At 43.4% G+C, this 18,570-nt stretch overlaps 1 protein-coding gene across 3 annotated transcripts in view; it reads right to left on the reverse strand.

Moving 5' to 3' along the window:
* Positions 1-18,570, reverse strand: part of rnf103 (ring finger protein 103) — a 75,541-nt gene that overhangs the window by 25,757 nt on the left and 31,214 nt on the right. Inside the window, exon 1 of one of the 3 annotated variants that reach the window (XM_059650211.1) lies at positions 4,681-4,785. The exons of 1 other annotated variant lie outside the window; for it this stretch is intronic. In XM_059650211.1, the coding sequence (XP_059506194.1) occupies positions 4,681-4,725 (45 nt within the window). In that variant the 5' untranslated portion in view covers positions 4,726-4,785. Of the gene's footprint in view, positions 1-4,172; positions 4,286-4,680; positions 4,786-18,570 lie in introns of those variants that run through there. One more of the 3 variants, XM_059650214.1, reaches the window with a different exon arrangement.

Raw genomic sequence — 18,570 nt, forward strand, 5'->3', positions numbered from 1 at the left:
GTTCGCACTAAACAACTGCACCTCCCAGTGCAAACCATTTCAACTCCCACTCCCATTCCTCAGATGGCATGTCCATCCCAGGCCTCCTGCAGTGTCACAACAATGTTACCCAAAGGCTGCAGGAACAGCACCTCATATTCTACAGCCCAATGGCATCAATGTGGACGTCAAGCTTCAAAATCTCCCCTCCCCCTACTGCATCCCAAAACCAGCCGAGCTCATACCTGCCTCACCAACCTGTCCCACCCCCATCTCCTACCTACTAACTGCATCCCTGGACTGACCTATCTCCTCCCTACCTACACTCACCTTTACTGGCTTCATCCCCACCTCTTTGACCTGTCTGTCTCCTCTCTACCTATCTTCTCCTCCATGAATCTTCTAACCGCCTCACCCACCTCCCCATTTATTTCAGAACCCTCTTCCCCCAACACCCGCAATTTCTGAAGAAGGGTCTAGGCCCAAAACATCAGCCTTCCTGCTCCTCTGATGCTGCTTGGCCTGCTGTGTTCATCCAGCTCTACACTTTGTTATCTCTCATAGCAGATGGGACACCTGCTTTTATCAAGGTAGTTATACTGGAGCTATACAAAACTTTGGTTAACCCAGAGCTGGAGTGCTGTAGCAGTTCTGGTCACCACACTATACGGGAAAAATGCAATTGCACTGGAGGGGTGCAGGGGAGATTCATCAGGACGTTGCCAGGATGAAGCAGTTTAGCCATGAAGAGAGGCTGGGTAAGTTTGAACGGTTTTCTTTAAAGCAGAGAAGGCTGAAACAGGGGAACACAGCAGGCCAGGCAGCAGAGGAGCAGAAAAACGGACGTTATGGGTCAGGACCCTCCTTTTGAAAAAGGGTCCTGACCCAAAACGTCAGCTTTCCTGCTCCTCTGATGCTGATGGCCTGCTGTATTCCTTGAGCTCCACACTGCGTTATCTCTTACTCCAGAAGGTGCAGTTCTTACTAATTCGAAGATTGAAATGGAACTTGATTGAGGTGTATAAGATTGAAAGGGGCTTGGGCAGGAGGACAGAAAGCCGATGTTCTCCCTAGCTGAAGGGTCATTTTGAAGGAGACATAATCCTAAGGTGAAAGGCAGGTAGATTAAAGGGGATTTGATAAAACCAAATTTACCAAAGACGGAGGTGCCTGCAGGGGTAGTTTAGTTGAGAAACCGCAACTTTTAACAAGAACTCAGTAAAGCAGTGGGAATGTCACAGCATTCAAGCCTATGGGCAAACTGCTGGAAAGTGGGACTTGTGTAGATTTCAAGTAATTTTTCTTGGTACAGACTCAAGGGACCAAAGAGCCTCTTCTGTACCATGTGATTCCAGGAGTCATTTGTATTATTCCACAGCATATCAAGAAACAGTGGAGACACTGGATACTACAAAAGCTATGGGCCCTGATAACATCCTGACAGTAGTACTGAAAAGTTGCGCTCCAGTAGTAGTGGTATGTCTAGCAAAACTGCTCCAATACAAATACAACACTGAAATCTTGGCTACAAGAAGGCAAAGTGACCACATTAAACTTATCCACAAAGCGGCAGGGTATACCATCCTACTAGTCTAGTCTCAAATCAGCAAAGTACTCGCTGATGGCGCTGAGAGGAGAATTCTTTTTTTCACAATCTATTCAGTGATGCTCAATTAAGGTTTCACAAGGGCCAAATCGCATAAAAAGATGGCCAAAGAACAGAATTCAAGAAGTGAGGCGTCAAGGCAAAATTTGAATGAGTAGAGCTTCAAGGAGCCTTGACAAAATTTAAATCAATAGCTAACTGCGGAGAAATCCTCTAGCTGGAGTCATACCTAGTACTAAGAAACACGGTTGAGATTGTTGGAGGCCAATCATCTCAGCTCTAGGTCATCTCTCCAGGAATTCCTCAGGGTAATGTCACAGCTCCAATCAACTTCAGCTGCTCCGTCAGATGATCTTTGATAATAACTGCAATGTTCAGCACAATGTACAACCCTTGACTGCTAAAGTAGTCTGTGTTTGCATGCGTCAAGGCCTGATCAACACCCAAGCTTGTAATAAGAGGTGGCAAGTGATATTTGCACCAATTGCCCAGTGATACCATCTCTGACAAGGCAGAATGTGACCATCTTCGCTTGACATTAAAAAGTCATTACCTGGGAAGTTATTAACCAGAAATTGAACTTAAACCAGCCATCTAAATACTTTGGCTGCAGGAGCAGGTCGGTGATTGGGCATTCTGCAATGAATAATTCACTCCCTTACTCCCCAAAACTACTATCTACAAGGCGCAAGTCAGAATATTTGCCACTTGCCTGGAGGAGTGCAGCTCCAACAACACTTAAGATTTTCAGCACTATCCAGGTGAAAAAGCATGCACCCTCGTAACCACCTTAGACATGTAAGGCCACACCACTAGAAGTACTGTGTACCATCCACAAGATACATTCCAGGATCTGGCCGAATCTTCCCAAATCTGTGATCCCTAACGCATATAATGACAAGGGCAGATGATGCTTGGAAGCAAGCTCTCCTTTAAGTTACATACCAGCGTGACTTAAAATAAAACTCTTTCAATGTCATTGGGTTAAAACCCTACAATGCCCTCCCCAACTGCACCGTGCGTGTGACTACACCACATGGAGTGCAGCAGCTGAAGGCAGTAACTCACCACCACATTAAGATTAATTAAGAACGTAGGCAATAAATGCTGGCTTTTCTCGCAAATCTTACATTTCATGCAGAAAAAAAATCAACCGACCATTTGATAAATAAATTTTGGCTTTATGAATGGGCATCCATCTGTCAAAAATACATTTTAAAAAATTTCTCATAAGGCATACAATGCAGAAAGAAGCCATTTGGCTAAAACATGTCTGCACCATAACCGTACTTCCTCAACTGTACTTTTTTATAATTCAGATCAGAATGAACAGCTAGACTGTCACTAGTGCAGTTGCAAATCCGAAGACAATATTAGTTTCAGATTACAAAAGAGTTGCAGCAGGAGAGAGATCCACTGAGTTTTTTCCAGGGGGTAACTTCTTCAGGGAAGGCATCCTTAGAAGAGGCTTTACAGTGGAGTTAAAATTTGTTTCTGAGGTAGTAGGAACTGAGAATGCTGGAAAATCTGAGAGAACAAATTTTCTGAAGAAGGCTATAGGCCCGAAACGTCAGCTTTCCTGCTCGGCCTTCGCAACAAACAACTGCACCTCCCAGTCGCAAACCATTTCCACTCCCCCTCCCATTCTCTTGATGACATGTCCATCATGGGCCTCCTGCACTGCCACAATGATGCCACCCGAAGGTTGCAGGAACAGCAACTCATATTCAGCCTGGGAACCCTGCAGCCATATGGTATCAATGTGGACTTCACCAGTTTCAAAATCTCCCCTTCCCCTACTGCATCCCTAAACCAGCCCAGTTCGTCCCCTCCCCCCACTGCACCACACAACCAGCCCAGCTCTTCCCCCCCACCCACTGCATCCCAAAACCAGTCCAACCTGTCTCTGCCTCCCTAACCGGTTCTTCCTCTCACCCATCCCTTCCTCCCACCCCAAGCCGCACCCCCAGCTACCTACTAACCTCATCCCACCTCCTTGACCTGTCCTTCTTCCCTGGACTGACCTATCCCCTCCCTACCTCCCCACCTATCTTCTTTACTCTCCATCTTCGGTCCGCCTCCCCTTCTCTCCCTATTTATTCCAGTTCCCGCTCCCCATCCCCCTCTCTGATGAAGGGTCTAGGCCCGAAACGTCAGCTTTTGTGCTCCTGAGATGCTACTTGGCCTGCTGTGTTCATCCAGCCTCACATTTTATTATCTTGGAATTCTCCAGCATCTGCAGTTCCCATTATCTCTGATACTGCTTGGCCTACTGTGTTCATCCAGCTCCACACTCCGTATCACCAGTGTGCACAGAGGAAGTGATACTGCGTTCTCAGATGATGTTACCAAGTGGCAACACATGGCTGAAAAGCAAGAAAGGGCAACGAAAGTGGAAACAGAGCAACCCTCGTTCCCCAGCGTTTTCAAACAGCACCATCAAGCATCCTTGGAGCATCTCCCCCCCACCCACCCTAGTATTAAACAGCCTGTATCAAGGGTACATGCAGCCCCCACTCCCAAGTATTTAACAGCCTGTGTCAAGAGTACATGCAGTACTCCGCCCCTTCCTTCCCCAAGTACTTACAGCCTGTGTCAAGAGTACAAGCAGCAACCCTTTCCTCCCAGAAATTCAGATATAGCGTCAAGTGACACGGAACAACCCCCTTCCCCAAATATTTACAATGCAGCTCAACCAAACTCGCTACATCCCATCCCGCCCTTATGAGGTCACCTGACTGGCAGCCACAACAGCCACTCATTAACGTCCAAGAACCAGCGGTCCAATCAGCAGAAACACAAGATGTGGAATCACCCCACCCCCCCCCCCCCCCCCCGACTGGTCTCAGGGTAGGTTTCACGGTGTTGTGCGAACAGAAGGCGGTTTCGCCGACTGGAAAATGGGACAAAAGAGCGGATTTAAAAACCACACCGGGGAGCAGGGTGTCAGGCCCGAATCCACAAATCTGACAGCGGTTTCTCACTCTGCGCCGATATCCCAGCAAGCTCACTCGGTTTTTTTATAAAATGTGTGCCAAATACCTACACACCACTGTTTTTTTTTCAAAACTGGTAATATATTTTTAAAAAAATACCAAATCCTTGGGTGGCCGCTCCTGCGATTTACCGAACAGCCCCATGTCGCCGAGCTCGAGCTTAACTGTCGCCCCGCCCCTCTCGAGGCACTTCCGGTCCCAGTGACGTCAGTGGCCGCGGCCTGTGCGTTTCCCTGGCCTACCGCAGAAGGCGCTGCGGCTGCAAAACTTGGATTCATGTGGCATTCCATTCCCTCCCTTTACACATGTAAAGCCTAGCCCTATCACGTCATAATCACTTTTGTGACGCAAGACAACTTTAGGAATTGGAAGGGCTGGGGGAGGCATTCGTACAAGACGAACCATAGGAATTACGTGGTAAATCCATAACTCCTGAAAAACAGGACAGGGTTCAAGTCCCAGCAGCTGCAGAGGTGTGTCATAGAAAATACCATCAAGAATAAACATTTCGATAGCACCTTGAACGTAAGAGTTAGAGAGTAATGTGACAAAATGAAATATGGTACCAAGGCCCACTGGGTTATAGAGTGATAATAGTACTCTTGGAGGATGCAAGATTTAGTGAGAGGGAAGAACTGAGGGAGATCAGTATTAGCTGAGAAGTGGTGCTGGGAAAATTGATGGTATTGGAGGCCGATAAATCTGCATCCCAGAGTATGTAAGGAACATAAATAAATTTGCCGGAAAAGCTCAGCAGATTTGACAGTGCCTGTGAACGGAAAAACAGTTAACTTTTCGGGCCTGGTGACGCTTCCTCAGAACTTCTGAAACGTTAAATCTGTTTTTTTCCTTCACAGATGCTGCCAGACCTGATGAGCTTTTCCAGCAACTTTGTTTTTGTTCCTGATTTACAGCATCCACAGTTCTTTTGGTTTTTAACTTAAGGAACTTGCTCTAGAAATAGTGGATGCATTAGCTGTGGATCTTCTAGGATTCCATAAACTCTGGAAAAGCCCCTGCAGATTGGAGGGTGGCTAATGTCATTCCAATAATCAAAAAGGGAAGTAGAGAAAAAACAGTGAATTATAGACCAGAGAGCCTAACATTGGTGATAATGGGAACTGCAGATGCTGGAGAATCCAAGATAACAAAGTGTGAAGCTGGATGAACACAGCAGGCCAAGCAGCATCTCAGGAGCACAAAAGCTGATGTTTCGGGCCTAGACCCTTCATCAGAGAGGCTCTCTGATGAAGGGTCCAGGCCCGAAATGTCAGCTTTTGTGCTCCTGAGATGCTGCTTGGCCTGCTGTGTTCATCCAGCTTTACATTTTGTTAGTCTAACATTGGTATTGGGGAAAATTCTCCAACCCAGAGCATTTAGAAAGCAGTGGCAGGATCAGACAGAGTCAGCATGGATTTAAGAAGGGAAAATCATGCTCGACAAATCTGTTGGCATTCTCTGAAGATGTAACTAGTAGAGTTGACAAGCAGACAGTATATTTGGACTTTAAGAACATTTGACAAAGTCCCACATGAGAGATTAACATGCAAGATTAAAGTGCGTGGGATCGGGTCAAGCGTATTGAAATGGATAGGAGACTGCTTGGCAGAGAGGTAATAATGCATAGGAATTAATGAGAAAACAAGGTGTAGAGCTGGATTAATATAGCAGGCCAAGCAGCATCCGAGGAGCAGGCTGTGTTCATCCAGATCTACATCTTGTGATCTCAAATTTTACAGCATCTGCAGTTCCAACTATCACAGAAATTAATGCGTCCTTTTCAAATTGGCAGGCCGGAACTAGTGGGGTGCATCAGGGATCAGTGCTGGGACCCCAGCAATTCACAATATATATTAATCATTTGGATGAGGGAACAAAATGTAACTTCTCCATGTTTGCAGATGATACCAAGTTGGGTGGGAGGCTGCACTGTTACGAGGATGCAAAGATCATATATGAAGGTAGACTAGCTAGTAATTTTAGAAATGATAGTAAAAGCTTCTTTCAATACATAAGAAACAAACGATAGGCAAAAGTAGATATTGGGCCGCTCCAAATTGATGCTGGAAGGCTAGTGATGGGAGATAAGGAAATAGCTCAACAACTTAATAAGTACTTTACGTCAGTCTTCACACTGGAAGACATGAGTAGTATGCCAACAATTAGGGAGAGCCAGGGGGCAGAGTTGAGCATGGTAGGCATTACAAAAGAGAAAGTGCTAGAAAAGCTAAAGGGTCTAAAAATTGATAAATCTCCAGGCCCCGATGGGCTACATCCTAGAGTTCTGAGGGAGGTAGCTGAGGAAATAGCGGAGGCTTTGGTCGTGATCTTTCAAAAGTCACTGGAGTCAGGGAAAGTCCCAGACGTTTGGAAATTGCTGTTGTAACTCCCTTGTTTAAGAAAGGATCAAGGCAAAAGATGGAAAATTATAGGCCGATTAGCCTAACCTCGGTAGTTGGTAAAATTCTAGAATTCATTGTCAAGGATGAGATTTCTAAATTCCTGGAAGTGCAGGGTCAGATTAAAACAAGTCAGCATAGTTTTAGTAAGGGGAGGTCGTGCCTGACAAACCTGTTAGAATTCTTTGAAGAGGTAACAAGTAGGTTAGACCAGGGAAACTCATTAGATGTTATCTATCTAGACTTCCAAAAGGCCTTTGATACAGTGCCTCACGGAAGGCGGCTGAGCAAGGTGAGGGCCCATGGTGTTCGAAGTGAGCTACTGGCTTGGATTGAGGATTGGCTGTCTGACAGAAGGCAGAGAGTTGGGATAAAAGGCCCTTTTTCGGAATGGCAACCGGTGACAAGCGGTGTCCCGCAGGGTTCAGTGTTGGGGCCACAGCTGTTCAGCTTATATATTAATGATCTGGATGAAGGGACTGGGGGCATTCTGGCGAAGTTTGCCGATGATACGAAGATAGTTGGACAGGCAGGTAGCACTGAGGAGGTGAAGCTGCAGAAAGATTTAGACAGTTTAGGAGAGTGGTCCAGGAAATGGCTGATGAAATTCAATGTGAGTAAATGTGAGGTTTTGCACTTTGGAAAAAAGAATACAGGCATGGACTATTTTCTAAATGGTGAGAAAATTCGCAAATCAGAAGAGCAAAGGGATCTGGGAGTGTTGTTCCAGGATTCTCTAAAGGTTAGCTTGCAGGTAGAGTCCGTAATTAAGAAAGCGAATGTAATGTTGTCGTTTATCTCAAGAGGGTTGGAATATAAAAGCAGCGATGTGCTTCTGAGGCTTTATAAAGCTCTAGTTAGGCCCCATTTAGAATACTGTGTCCAATTTTGGGCCCCACACCTCAGGAAGGACATACTAGCCCTGGAGCGTGTCCAGCGGAGATTCACACGGATGATCCCTGGAATGGTAGGTTTAACGTATGATGAACGGCTAAGGACCCTGGGACTGTACTCATTAGAGTTTAGAAGTTTGAGGGGAGATCTAATAGAAACTTACAAGATAATGTACGGTTTAGAAGGGGTGGACGCTAGGAAGTTGTTTCCGTTTGGCGGAGAGACTAGGACCCGTGGGCACAGCCTTAAAATTAGAGGAGGTAAATTTAAAACTGAAATGAGACGACATTTCTTCAGCCAGAGAGTGGTGGGCTTGTGGAATTCATTGCCGCAGAGTGCAGTGGAGGCCGGGACGTTGGATGCCTTCAAGGCAGAGATTGACAAATTCTTGATCTCAGAAGGAATCAAGGGCTATGGGGAGAGTGCTGGGAAGTGGTGTTGAAATGCCCATCAGCCATGATTTAAATGGCGGACTGGACTTGTTGGGCCGAATTGCCATACTTCCACTCCTATGTCTTATGGTCTTAAGATCCTTCAGCATTATTTCGACAGGTTGGGTGAGTGGGCAAATCAATGGCAGATCAGTATAATTTGGATAAATGTGAGGTTATTCACTTTGGAAGCAAAAACAAGAAGGCAGATGAGGACCTGAATGGCTGTAAATTGGGAGGGGGGAGTGTGCACCAGTCGCTGAAGGTAAACATGCAGATGCAGCAGGCAGTAAAGAAGGCAAATGCTATGTTGGCCTTCATTGTGAGAGGTTTTGAGTAAAGGAGCAGGATGTGTTGTAATTATACAGGGCCTTGTTGAGGCCACACCTAAAATATTGTGTGCAGTTTTTGTATCCTTTTCTGAGGAAGGATGCTGTTCTCAAGAGAGAGCAATAAAGGTTTACCAGGCTGATTCCAGGGATGGTGGGACTGACACATGAGGGGAGATTGACTAAGTTCGGATGTTTTCATTAGAGTTCAGACGAATGAGAGGAGATTTCATAGAGACTTCTATAATTCTAACAGGACTGGACAGGGTAGACGCAAGGAGGAATGTTCCTGGTCAGAAACAAAGTTGCTGGAAAAGCCCAGTAGGTCTGACAGCATCTGTGAAGGGAAAAACAGAGTTAATGCTTCAGGTCCGGACTCCGAACGTTAACTCTGTTTTTCCCTTCACAGATGCTGTCTGATCTGCTGGGCTTTTCCAGAAACTTTGTTTTTGTTCCTGACTTAAAGCATCCGCAGTTCTTTCGGTTTTTATTTGGGATGTTCCTGATGGTGGGTGTGTCCGGAACTAGGGGTCACAATATCAGGATTTGGGTTGATGATTTAGGATGGAGATGAGAAGACATTTCTTCACCCGAAGCTTGGTGAGCCTGTGGAATTCTTTACAGCAAGTAGTTTATGCCCGAACAGTGAATACATTCAAGTGGCAGCTAAGTATAGCACTTGGGGTGAATGGGATCAAAGGTTATGGTGAGAAAGCAAGATTAGGCTATTGAGTTGGACGATCAGCCATGATCATGAGGAATGGTGGAGCAGGCTTGAAGGACTGAATGGCATCCTCCTGCTCCTGTCTTCTATGTTTCTATATAAGTACCACCCGCACATTGAGAACTCGTTCTGTCATGTTGTGTGGAACTATCACCGCTTTAAAAGGGACAGATTTTGAATAGAACTAACATTTGATTTGATTTATTGTTATCACATGTCTAAGTAGAGTGCAAAGTTTAATTTGCAAGTTGTACAGGCAGATTATAGCACACAAGGACAGATAGACAATAGGGTGTTTAGACAGAGTGAGGTATATAAGATTACAGCTGCACAGGTGGTACACAAAAGCAAGATGAACATTAAATTTGAAATTAAAGAAGTCCATTCAACAGTGAAATAGCAGTGGGGAAGAAGCTGTTCTTGAACCTGTTGGTGTGGATGTTTAAGCTTCTGTATCTTCTGCCTGATGGAGGAGATTGGAAGAGAGTATAACTGGGGTGGGAGGGATCTTTGATGATGCTGGTTGCCTTTCTGCAGCTGCATTCACAACTTTCTGTAATTTATCATGTTCCTAAGCAGAGTAGTTGCTGTACCATGGTTTGATGAACTCAGATGGAATGCTTTCTGTCGTGCTTCTGTAAAAATTGGTGAGGGTCCTTATGGACATGCCGAATTTCCTTAGCCTCCTGAGGACAAAGAGGCATTATTATGCTTTCTTGACCATTACATCCATGTGGGAGGACGAGGACAATTGTTAGTGATCATTGCTCCTAGGAACTTGACATTCTCCACCCTGTCCACCTCAGCTCCATTGATGTACATAGGGTGTGTACTCCTCCTTCCCGAAGTTGTTGGTCAGTTCTTTTGTTTTGCTGACATTGAGGGAGATATCATCTTAATGGCAGCCTTCTCGAAACGCATGGGGACTTCAGATTGTAGAAAGGAGAGGTTAAAGATGTTAGTGAATACTCCCACCAGGTCATCCACACTGGATCTGAGTACATGGCCGGAGACTCCACCTGGGCCAGTAGCTTCCCTCAGGTTCACACTGAAGGCCAGACTGATGTCTGCAGTGGTGGCTGAGGGAACAGGTGCATCAGGGGCTGTCAGGGTAGGTTGCGCCATTCCTCTGGCGTTCTTCAGTGTGAACCTGAGGGAAGCTACTGGCCCAGATGGAGTCTCTGGCCATGTACTCAGATCCAGTGTGGATGAGCTGGTGGGAGTATCCAGGAATGGTGGATAACAAAGTGTGGAGCTGGATGAACACAGCAGGCCAAGCAACATCTCAGGAGCACAAAAGCTGACGTTTCGGGCCTTGACCCTTCATATCCAGGGATGGTGTCTGGGACATTGTCTGTAAGATATAATTCCATGAATATGACTATGTCAGGCTGTTGTTTGACTAGTCTGTAAGCTAGCTCTCCCAATTTTGGCACTAGCCCCTATATGTTAGTGAGGACGACTTTGCAGGGTCGATTGGGCTGCTTCTGCCATTGTTTTTTCTGGTGCCTAGGTTGATGCGAGGTGATCCATCCCGTTTCATTTCTTTGATTCTTTGTAGTGATTGGTATAACTGTTCTAAAGGGTCTTCCCTTTACTATAAGGCTGTGCCGTCAGGTTCTAGTCTCTCCTTTTTTTTTCCTTTATTTATTCATGGAATGAGGGTGTCACTGGCTTGGCACATTCATTACACATCCCTAATTATAAAGAGGGTGGTTACGAGTTAACCATATTGATGTTGGTCTGGAGTCACATGTAGGTAAGAATGGCAGTTTCGTTCCGTAAATGAATCGACAGTGGATTCATAGTCATCATTAGACTCTTAAATCTTGATATTTGTTGAATTCAAATTCCACCATCTGCTGTGGGCGGGACTCGAAACCCAGTCCCCAGAACATTATCTGAGTCTCTGGATTAACAGTCCAGCGATAATACCACAAGGCCATTGCCTTCCCAAGCTCCTGCTAATGGAAACATTTTTGCAATGTCCACTCTGTCCAGGATGCTCATTATTCCGTAAGTTTCAATTACATCTCCTTTCATGCTTCTAAATTCCATTGAGTGTTGATCTAGTGTCCTTACATTTTCCTCACATGCTAAGCCTTTTATTCTTGGATCACTCTCATGAACTTCCTTTGTAAACGGTCCAGGGCCAGTACATCGTCCTGAGTCTGGGGCCCAAACGTGCGCACAATACTCTAAATGTGGCCTGCCCGGAGCCTTATAAAGTGTCAGAAGTACATCCCTGCTTTCATATCCTAGTCCTCTTGCAATAAATGCCAACATTTTATTTGCCTTCCTAACTCTGACTCAACCTGCAAGTTTATCTTAAGAGATTCCCAGATGAAGACTCCCAAGTCCTTTTGCACTACAGATTTCTGAATTTTCTCCCCATTTATAACTTCACACTTCCCCACATTGTATTCCATCTGTCACTTCTTTGCCCACACTCTTAACCTGTCTACATCCTTCTGCAGCTTCCCCATCTCCTTGATATTGCCCGGCCCTCTATCTATCTTTGTATCACCTTCAAACTTAGCCAGAATGCCCTCAGTTCCTTCATCTAGATCATTAATGTATAAAGTGAAAAAAGTTGTGGGCCCAACACTGACCCTTGTGGAAAACCACTAGTCACTTGCTGCCATCCTGAGAAGGACCCTTTTATTCCCACTTTCTGCTTTCTGTCAGACAGCCAATCTTCTATCCATACTAGCACCTTGCCTCCAACACCATGGACCCTTATCTTACTCAGCAGCCTCCTGTGTGGTACCTTGTCAAAGATCTTCTGGAAGTCCAGGTAGATAACATCCATTGACTCTCCTTGGTATAATCTGCTCGTTACTTCCTCAAAGAATTCTAACAGAGTTGTCAGGCATAACCTCCCCTTAATGAAATCATGCTAACTTTACCCTTGTTTACCGTGCACTTCCAAGTATTCAGAAATCTCAGCCTTCACAATGGACTCCAGAATTTTACCAGCAATGAGGTCAGGCTAATCAGGCTGTAATTGCCCATTTTTGTCCTTACTCTCTTCTTAAGCAGGGATGTTACATTGGTGATTTTCCAGTCCTCTGGGTCCCTCTCTGATTCAAGTGATTCCTGCGAGATCACCACTAATTCCACCACTATCTCTTCAGCTAACTCCTGCAGAACTTTGGGGCATGGTCCATGTGGTAGAGGTGATTTATCCACCTTTAAACTTGTTTGTTTTTCTCACACATTCTCCATGGTGATGATTACCATACTCACGTCTGGCTCCCAACTCTCTTGAATTTTTGGGATATTATTTGTGTCTTCCACCATGAAGATTGAAGCAAACTACTTGTTCAGTTCCTCAGCCATTTTTTTTTGTTCCCCATTATTACTTCTCCAGGGTCATTTTCCAGATGCCCAGTGTCCACTTTTGCCCTTTATATATCTAAAAAAATTCTTGCAGTCTTCTTTTATATCAGGAGCTAGTTTATCCTCATATTTAATCTTCCCCGTCCTTTTTTTTGTGTTGTCCTCTGTCAGTCTATGTAGGCTCCCCAATCCTCTGTTTTCCCACTGCCTTTTGCCACATTATATGCTTTCTCTTTTGCTTTTATGCTTGTCCCCCCTGTACCAGGCTTCTTTTTCCGAGAGATGAATTTTTGCCATGTCTCCTAAATTACTCCCAAAAACTCCTGCCATTCCTGTTCCACTGTTTTTTCTGCTGGACTCCTCTCCCAGTTAATTCTGCCCAGCTCCTCCCTCATGCCTCTGTAGTTGCCTTTATTCAGCTTTAGTACAATTACATCTGATTCTACCTTCTCCCTCTCAAATTGCAGAGTAAATTCAATCATATTATGGTCACTACCTCCTAAGAGTTCCTTCACCTTAAGCTCTCCTATCAAGTCTGCCTCATTGCACAACACTAAATCCAGTATTGCCCATTCCCTAGTGGGCTCCACCACAAGTTGCTCCAAAAAGCCATCTTGTAGACAATCCATAAGTTCTTTTCCTCGTGATCCACAACCAACCTGATTTTACAAGTCCACCAGCATATTAAAATCTCCCATGATCACTGCGACCTGGCCTTTCTTACAAACCTTTTCTTTCTCCTGGTGTATCTTGTGCCCTACATCCTGATGACTGTTTGGAGGTGTGCACATAACTCCCATTTTGATTTCTTTTACCTGTGCAGTTCCTCAACTGACCCCACACAGATTCTGCATCATTGACCCTAGATTGTATCTTGCTTTAACATAGAAACATAGAACATAGAACATTACAGCACAGTACAGGTCCTTTGGGCCTCGATGTTGTGCCGACCTGTCATACCAATCTGAAGCCCATCTAACCTACACTATTCCATGTACGTCCATATGCTTGTCCAATGACGACTTAAGTGTACTTAAAGTTGCTATTGATTTAATTTCATTTCTTATAAATAAGGCGACCCCATCCCCTCTACCCACTTGCCAATCTTTTCAAAAGGGTGTATATTCTTGGATATTTAAATCCCAGTCCTGAGGCCCTTGCAGCCACGTCTCTGTGATGCCCACCACACCACACCTGCCATTTTTGATCTGCGCCACAAGGTCATTTACCTTACTTTGTACATTGCATGCATTCAGGTTCCATACCTTCAGTCCTGTTTTTACCATCCCTCTTCTCATTGTCATCCCTTTATCCGTTGTATTTGAAGTTTGATCCCTATCCAATTCCAAACACTCTGTCCTATTTTGACCTATTTAGAGACTTTAATAACCTCTTCTCAGTTCTCAGAGATGGTAGGAACTGCAGATGCTGGAGAATCTGAAATAACAAGGTATAGAGCTGGATGAACACAGCAGGCCAAGCCAAAATGTCAGCTTTCCTGCTCCTCTGATGCTGCTTGGCCTGCTGTCTTCATCCAACTCTACATCTTATTAGTTCTCCTTTCTTTTCATTCTTTTTCATAGTTTTCCATGCAGTTGAATCCACTCCCACAGAAGTTAACCTGATGCTTTATTTCCCACTGGCCGTTTTACTTGGAGTTTATCTTCCATTGCCCCCTCCCCCTTTCTACTTTAAAGTCCTGTTGACAAGCCTATTTATTCTTTTTGCTAGAACATTGGTCCCAGCTCTGTTGGAGGCAGTGGTTACTGAAAAGGAGGTGGGTCCTGACAATATTCTAGCAAGTTAGAGGCATGGAGAAGTGATGTTAGGAACATGGAAATAGGTCGTCTTAACGATGTGGTGAATATATACTCAAAACGTCGTGGGCTGTAAATTGACCAGTCTCAAACTGTCAGTAGGAAAGATGGAATCAGTAACTCAGAATGAAGTTTGGGAGAGGGGCCAAAAACAAAGGTATCAATCTCCCTAAATTTATTTGAATTACAACCAGGAGTTGCAATATGCCTGATTATTCTAATTTCTAACTCAAATCTTTTCATCTCTAACAGAACCCTTACTTCATTCCAGCTGTTTAGAATTTCTTCCAGTTTTAAACATTGATTAAAATCGCTTGAAACGTCTCATCCCTATTAAATACTGTTCATACTTCTACCTTTAATTTGACTTCTAACTCTCTCAGTTTAGCTTTAGTCAAGGATTCCAAATAATCCACTATTGTATCTTCTACTTTGAGAAAACTCTTGGCAACGTTCAAAGCCATCTTTAAATTCTGTGCAATAAACTGTTAATGTCCAGAACTGCCTGTTGCTTTAAAAAGATATAGATTCCTCTTAAATCCAGTAATTTAAAACTGCAAAGCAGCCCCCAATTGCTGTGATCCCTGCTGTTGTTATTTGAAACTATCTGAAAACTGTTCATGGATGATTTTAATTTAATGAGGCAATCTTTCACTAAAACAAAAGCATGCTATACTGAAATTTTAGTTATAACAATAAAACCGAAATTTATGTTGCAAAAGATGAGACTGAACCAAGCTAGTTACATCTAAACCAATTTGAATGCTCATAAACATGAGGAAAATAAAATTCCATCCATCCCAAAATCATCACTTGACAGTACTGACACTCTAGAGAGAGTTTGCTTCTCTATTATATCAATGGGTTTAATTTAATTGTTTCTTTCAATTCTTCATCTTGAGAGTTTGGTAGTTTCTTCCTTGATTGGTCACATAACTAAGTTTAGACTTTCTCCAATTTGAATAACAGCTTAATCATTTTAACTTTAAAAGTATTTCGTAACAATCCTAAACTATTTCCCATCTTCAGATACCTAATTTCTACCAGGATTTCTGTGAAGTATAAAATAAGCTTTCCATGTTGTGTGCTTCCCCCAAGCAAAGAAATCCTGTTCCTTCTAAGCAAGCTAATGCTGCTCAACGTTTATTCTGCTCATAAAAATTTCCCAATATAAATAAATTATATTAACACCACAAGGATACCCTCTCTAATATCGGTTTTTGAGAAGGAATAACTCCAGATACACTCACAAATTAATCATAAACGGAATCATAAAACACAGACCAAAACCTGCAAACCTCTAGTTCAAACCTAAACTCTAAATTAAATAATATTTATTATACATGTATATCACACATACTACATCACAACATGAATTGTAAAATGCTGAGGACTCATCCTGTCAACCAGATAAAGAAACATTTATGCACAGTCTCATTTGTCTGCCAACAATTCTTCTTACTAGGTTAATATATTATTCATTACATGATAAGCTCCTACTTTTCACATTGACATTTTTTTATTGGCACCTTGTTAGATGCATTCTAGATATCCAACTATAATGCTCTATAAGCTCAAAACAGTGTGGAGCTGGAGGAACACAGCGGGTCAGGCAGCATTAGAGGAGAGCAGGAATGTCGATGTTTCTGGTCAGGACGCTATATCAGGACTGATGAAGCCTTGTCGATTTTCCTGCTCCTCTGATGCTGCCTGGTCTGCTGTGTTCCTCCAGCTCCATAATGACTCTGACTCCAGCATCTGCAGTTCTTGCTATCTCTGATGCTCCACAGGCTTCTTTTTATCACAATGCACTCCTTCATTTTGCCAGGAAAAATTTTAAAAAGTACGTCTTAAACAGAAAACAAAACTACTGAAGAATTCTAAGGTGCAGAGGGATTTATTGAACCTGCCCCATTATACGTGGCATGATCCAAAATTAACCAATCCCTGGTTGAATCCATAACATACTGTTTTTTTAAATTATCCCAAATACACTATGAATTCTTCTTCATGGCTCCTCTGCTAGTTTGATTTTCCAAATTTTCAAGAGGGTTAAAGTTACCCATATGATTTAGAAGCAGGAGTAGATCATTCAGATTCTTAATCAACTCAATACATTAATACACATGTACAGCATGTAATCAAGAAGACTAATGGCATGCAAGCATTTATTATAATGTCAATTGAACATAAAAGTAAGGATGTTCTGCTTTGGTTATATAGGGCATAGGAGAGACCACATTTCAAATCTGTGTGCAGCTTGGTCTGCTTTTTTAAGGAAGATGCATTGAAGGCAGTTCAGATGAGGTCTGGTAGATTGATACCTCGAATGAGTAAGTTGTTTTATAAGGGTAGGTAGAACAGACTGGGCTTGTTCCCACTGGAGTTTAGAAGATTGAAGGGTGATTTGCTGGAAGTATATAAGATCCTAAATGGTCTTGACAATACAGAAAGGGTATTGTCTGTAATTATAACATGGATTATACACCCTTGTTTATGAATGCACATAAATCACACCTGGTCCTTGTTCCAATATCATTCTCCTCCTCTTTGTATCAAGAACAAACCCCCACCTGCTTCGGAGATGTACCAATTACATCTCTGAAAACGTCAATTACAACAGCTGTTCAAAAAAGGGAGTTGGGCTTTTGCAATGCAGTGATAGTGTCTCCACCTCTGAGCCAGAAGGCCTGGGATCAAACCCCACCCGCTCAGAGATGAGTAATAATATCTCTGAATGGGTTGATGAGAAAATATCTATTCAAAAAGGAGCAAAGCTTGGCCAATGTTTATCCTTTAGCTAACATCACAAACACCTAGGCTAGTCATTTATCTTAGTCAAGTTTGCTAATTAAAAGGGAGCACGAGGGGGCATAGCTTTAAATTGAAGGGTGAAAGATATAGGACAGATGTTAGAGGTAGTTTCTTTACTCAGAGAGTAGTAAGGGAATGGAACACTTTGCCTGCAACGGTAGTAGATTCGCCAACTTTAGGTACATTTAAGTCGTAATTGGACAGGCATACGGACGTACATGGAATAGTGTAGGTTAGATGGGCTTGGGATCGGTATGACAGGTCGGCACAACATCAAGGGCCGAAGGGCCCATACTGTGCTGTAATGTTCTATGTTCTATGTTCTAATTGATGTCTTGTCGTCTGCAAGTTGGTTGCATTATTCCCCGAAATTACAAAGATCTTCAAAAGTACCCTATTGGCTTTGGGATGTCATGCATTTCACTCTAGAGATGCAAGGTAGGTTTTGTGGTGCAATAGGAATGTCCCTGCTTCTGGGGTTGAAGGGTTCAAAGCTCACCTACCCAGCCTGTGTCATTACAAACAGTTGATTAAAATAACTACGATAGCAAATTTTACTTAGCTCTTTGATGGGTCTCTTGAAATTCTCTCTTCTCACACAGACTACAGTGTTTACACTTTCAGACACAGCAAAATAGGTGCAGTGTTTACAATTCGGGTTATTTTTATACTATTTACATTTAGGATATGATGTGATGACTTTGGCTTAAGAGAAAACAATCTGTCTGTTAAGTTCAACTGTACAATTAAAAATCCCTTTTAAATGTGAAACTAACTTTCATGGGCTCAAGATTACCTTTTATTGAGCAAGAAAGTAACTGTCTTCAACATCATATTTTTGTTAGCAGCTGAACAATGAGTTCAACAAACCAAACTTCCAAAGGTTGTCCGTAACTGGATGACAATCTTTGAAAAGTAACAAATGTTGTCACAGTGTATCTACTCACATATTTCATACTCTGTACTCCAAGCCATCATCCAGGCTGGCACTGCTGCCTCATGGCGCCAGGGACCCGGGTTTGGTTCCAGCTACTCTCTGTGTGGAGTTTGCAAATTCTCCCCACATCTGTTTAGGCTTCGCTAGGTTCTCTGGTTTACTCCCACAGTCCAAAGATGTGCACTTTAGGTACATTGGCAGAGATAAATTGTCTGTAGTTTTGAAGAATGTGCAGGTCAGGATTGTGCAGGTGAATACAGGGTTATGGGGATAAGGTAGGGTTTGGATGGAATGCTCTTTGG

Source organism: Stegostoma tigrinum, chromosome 1 (genome assembly GCF_030684315.1).
Source record: "Stegostoma tigrinum isolate sSteTig4 chromosome 1, sSteTig4.hap1, whole genome shotgun sequence".
In the NCBI taxonomy this organism is placed as follows: domain Eukaryota; kingdom Metazoa; phylum Chordata; class Chondrichthyes; order Orectolobiformes; family Stegostomatidae; genus Stegostoma; species Stegostoma tigrinum.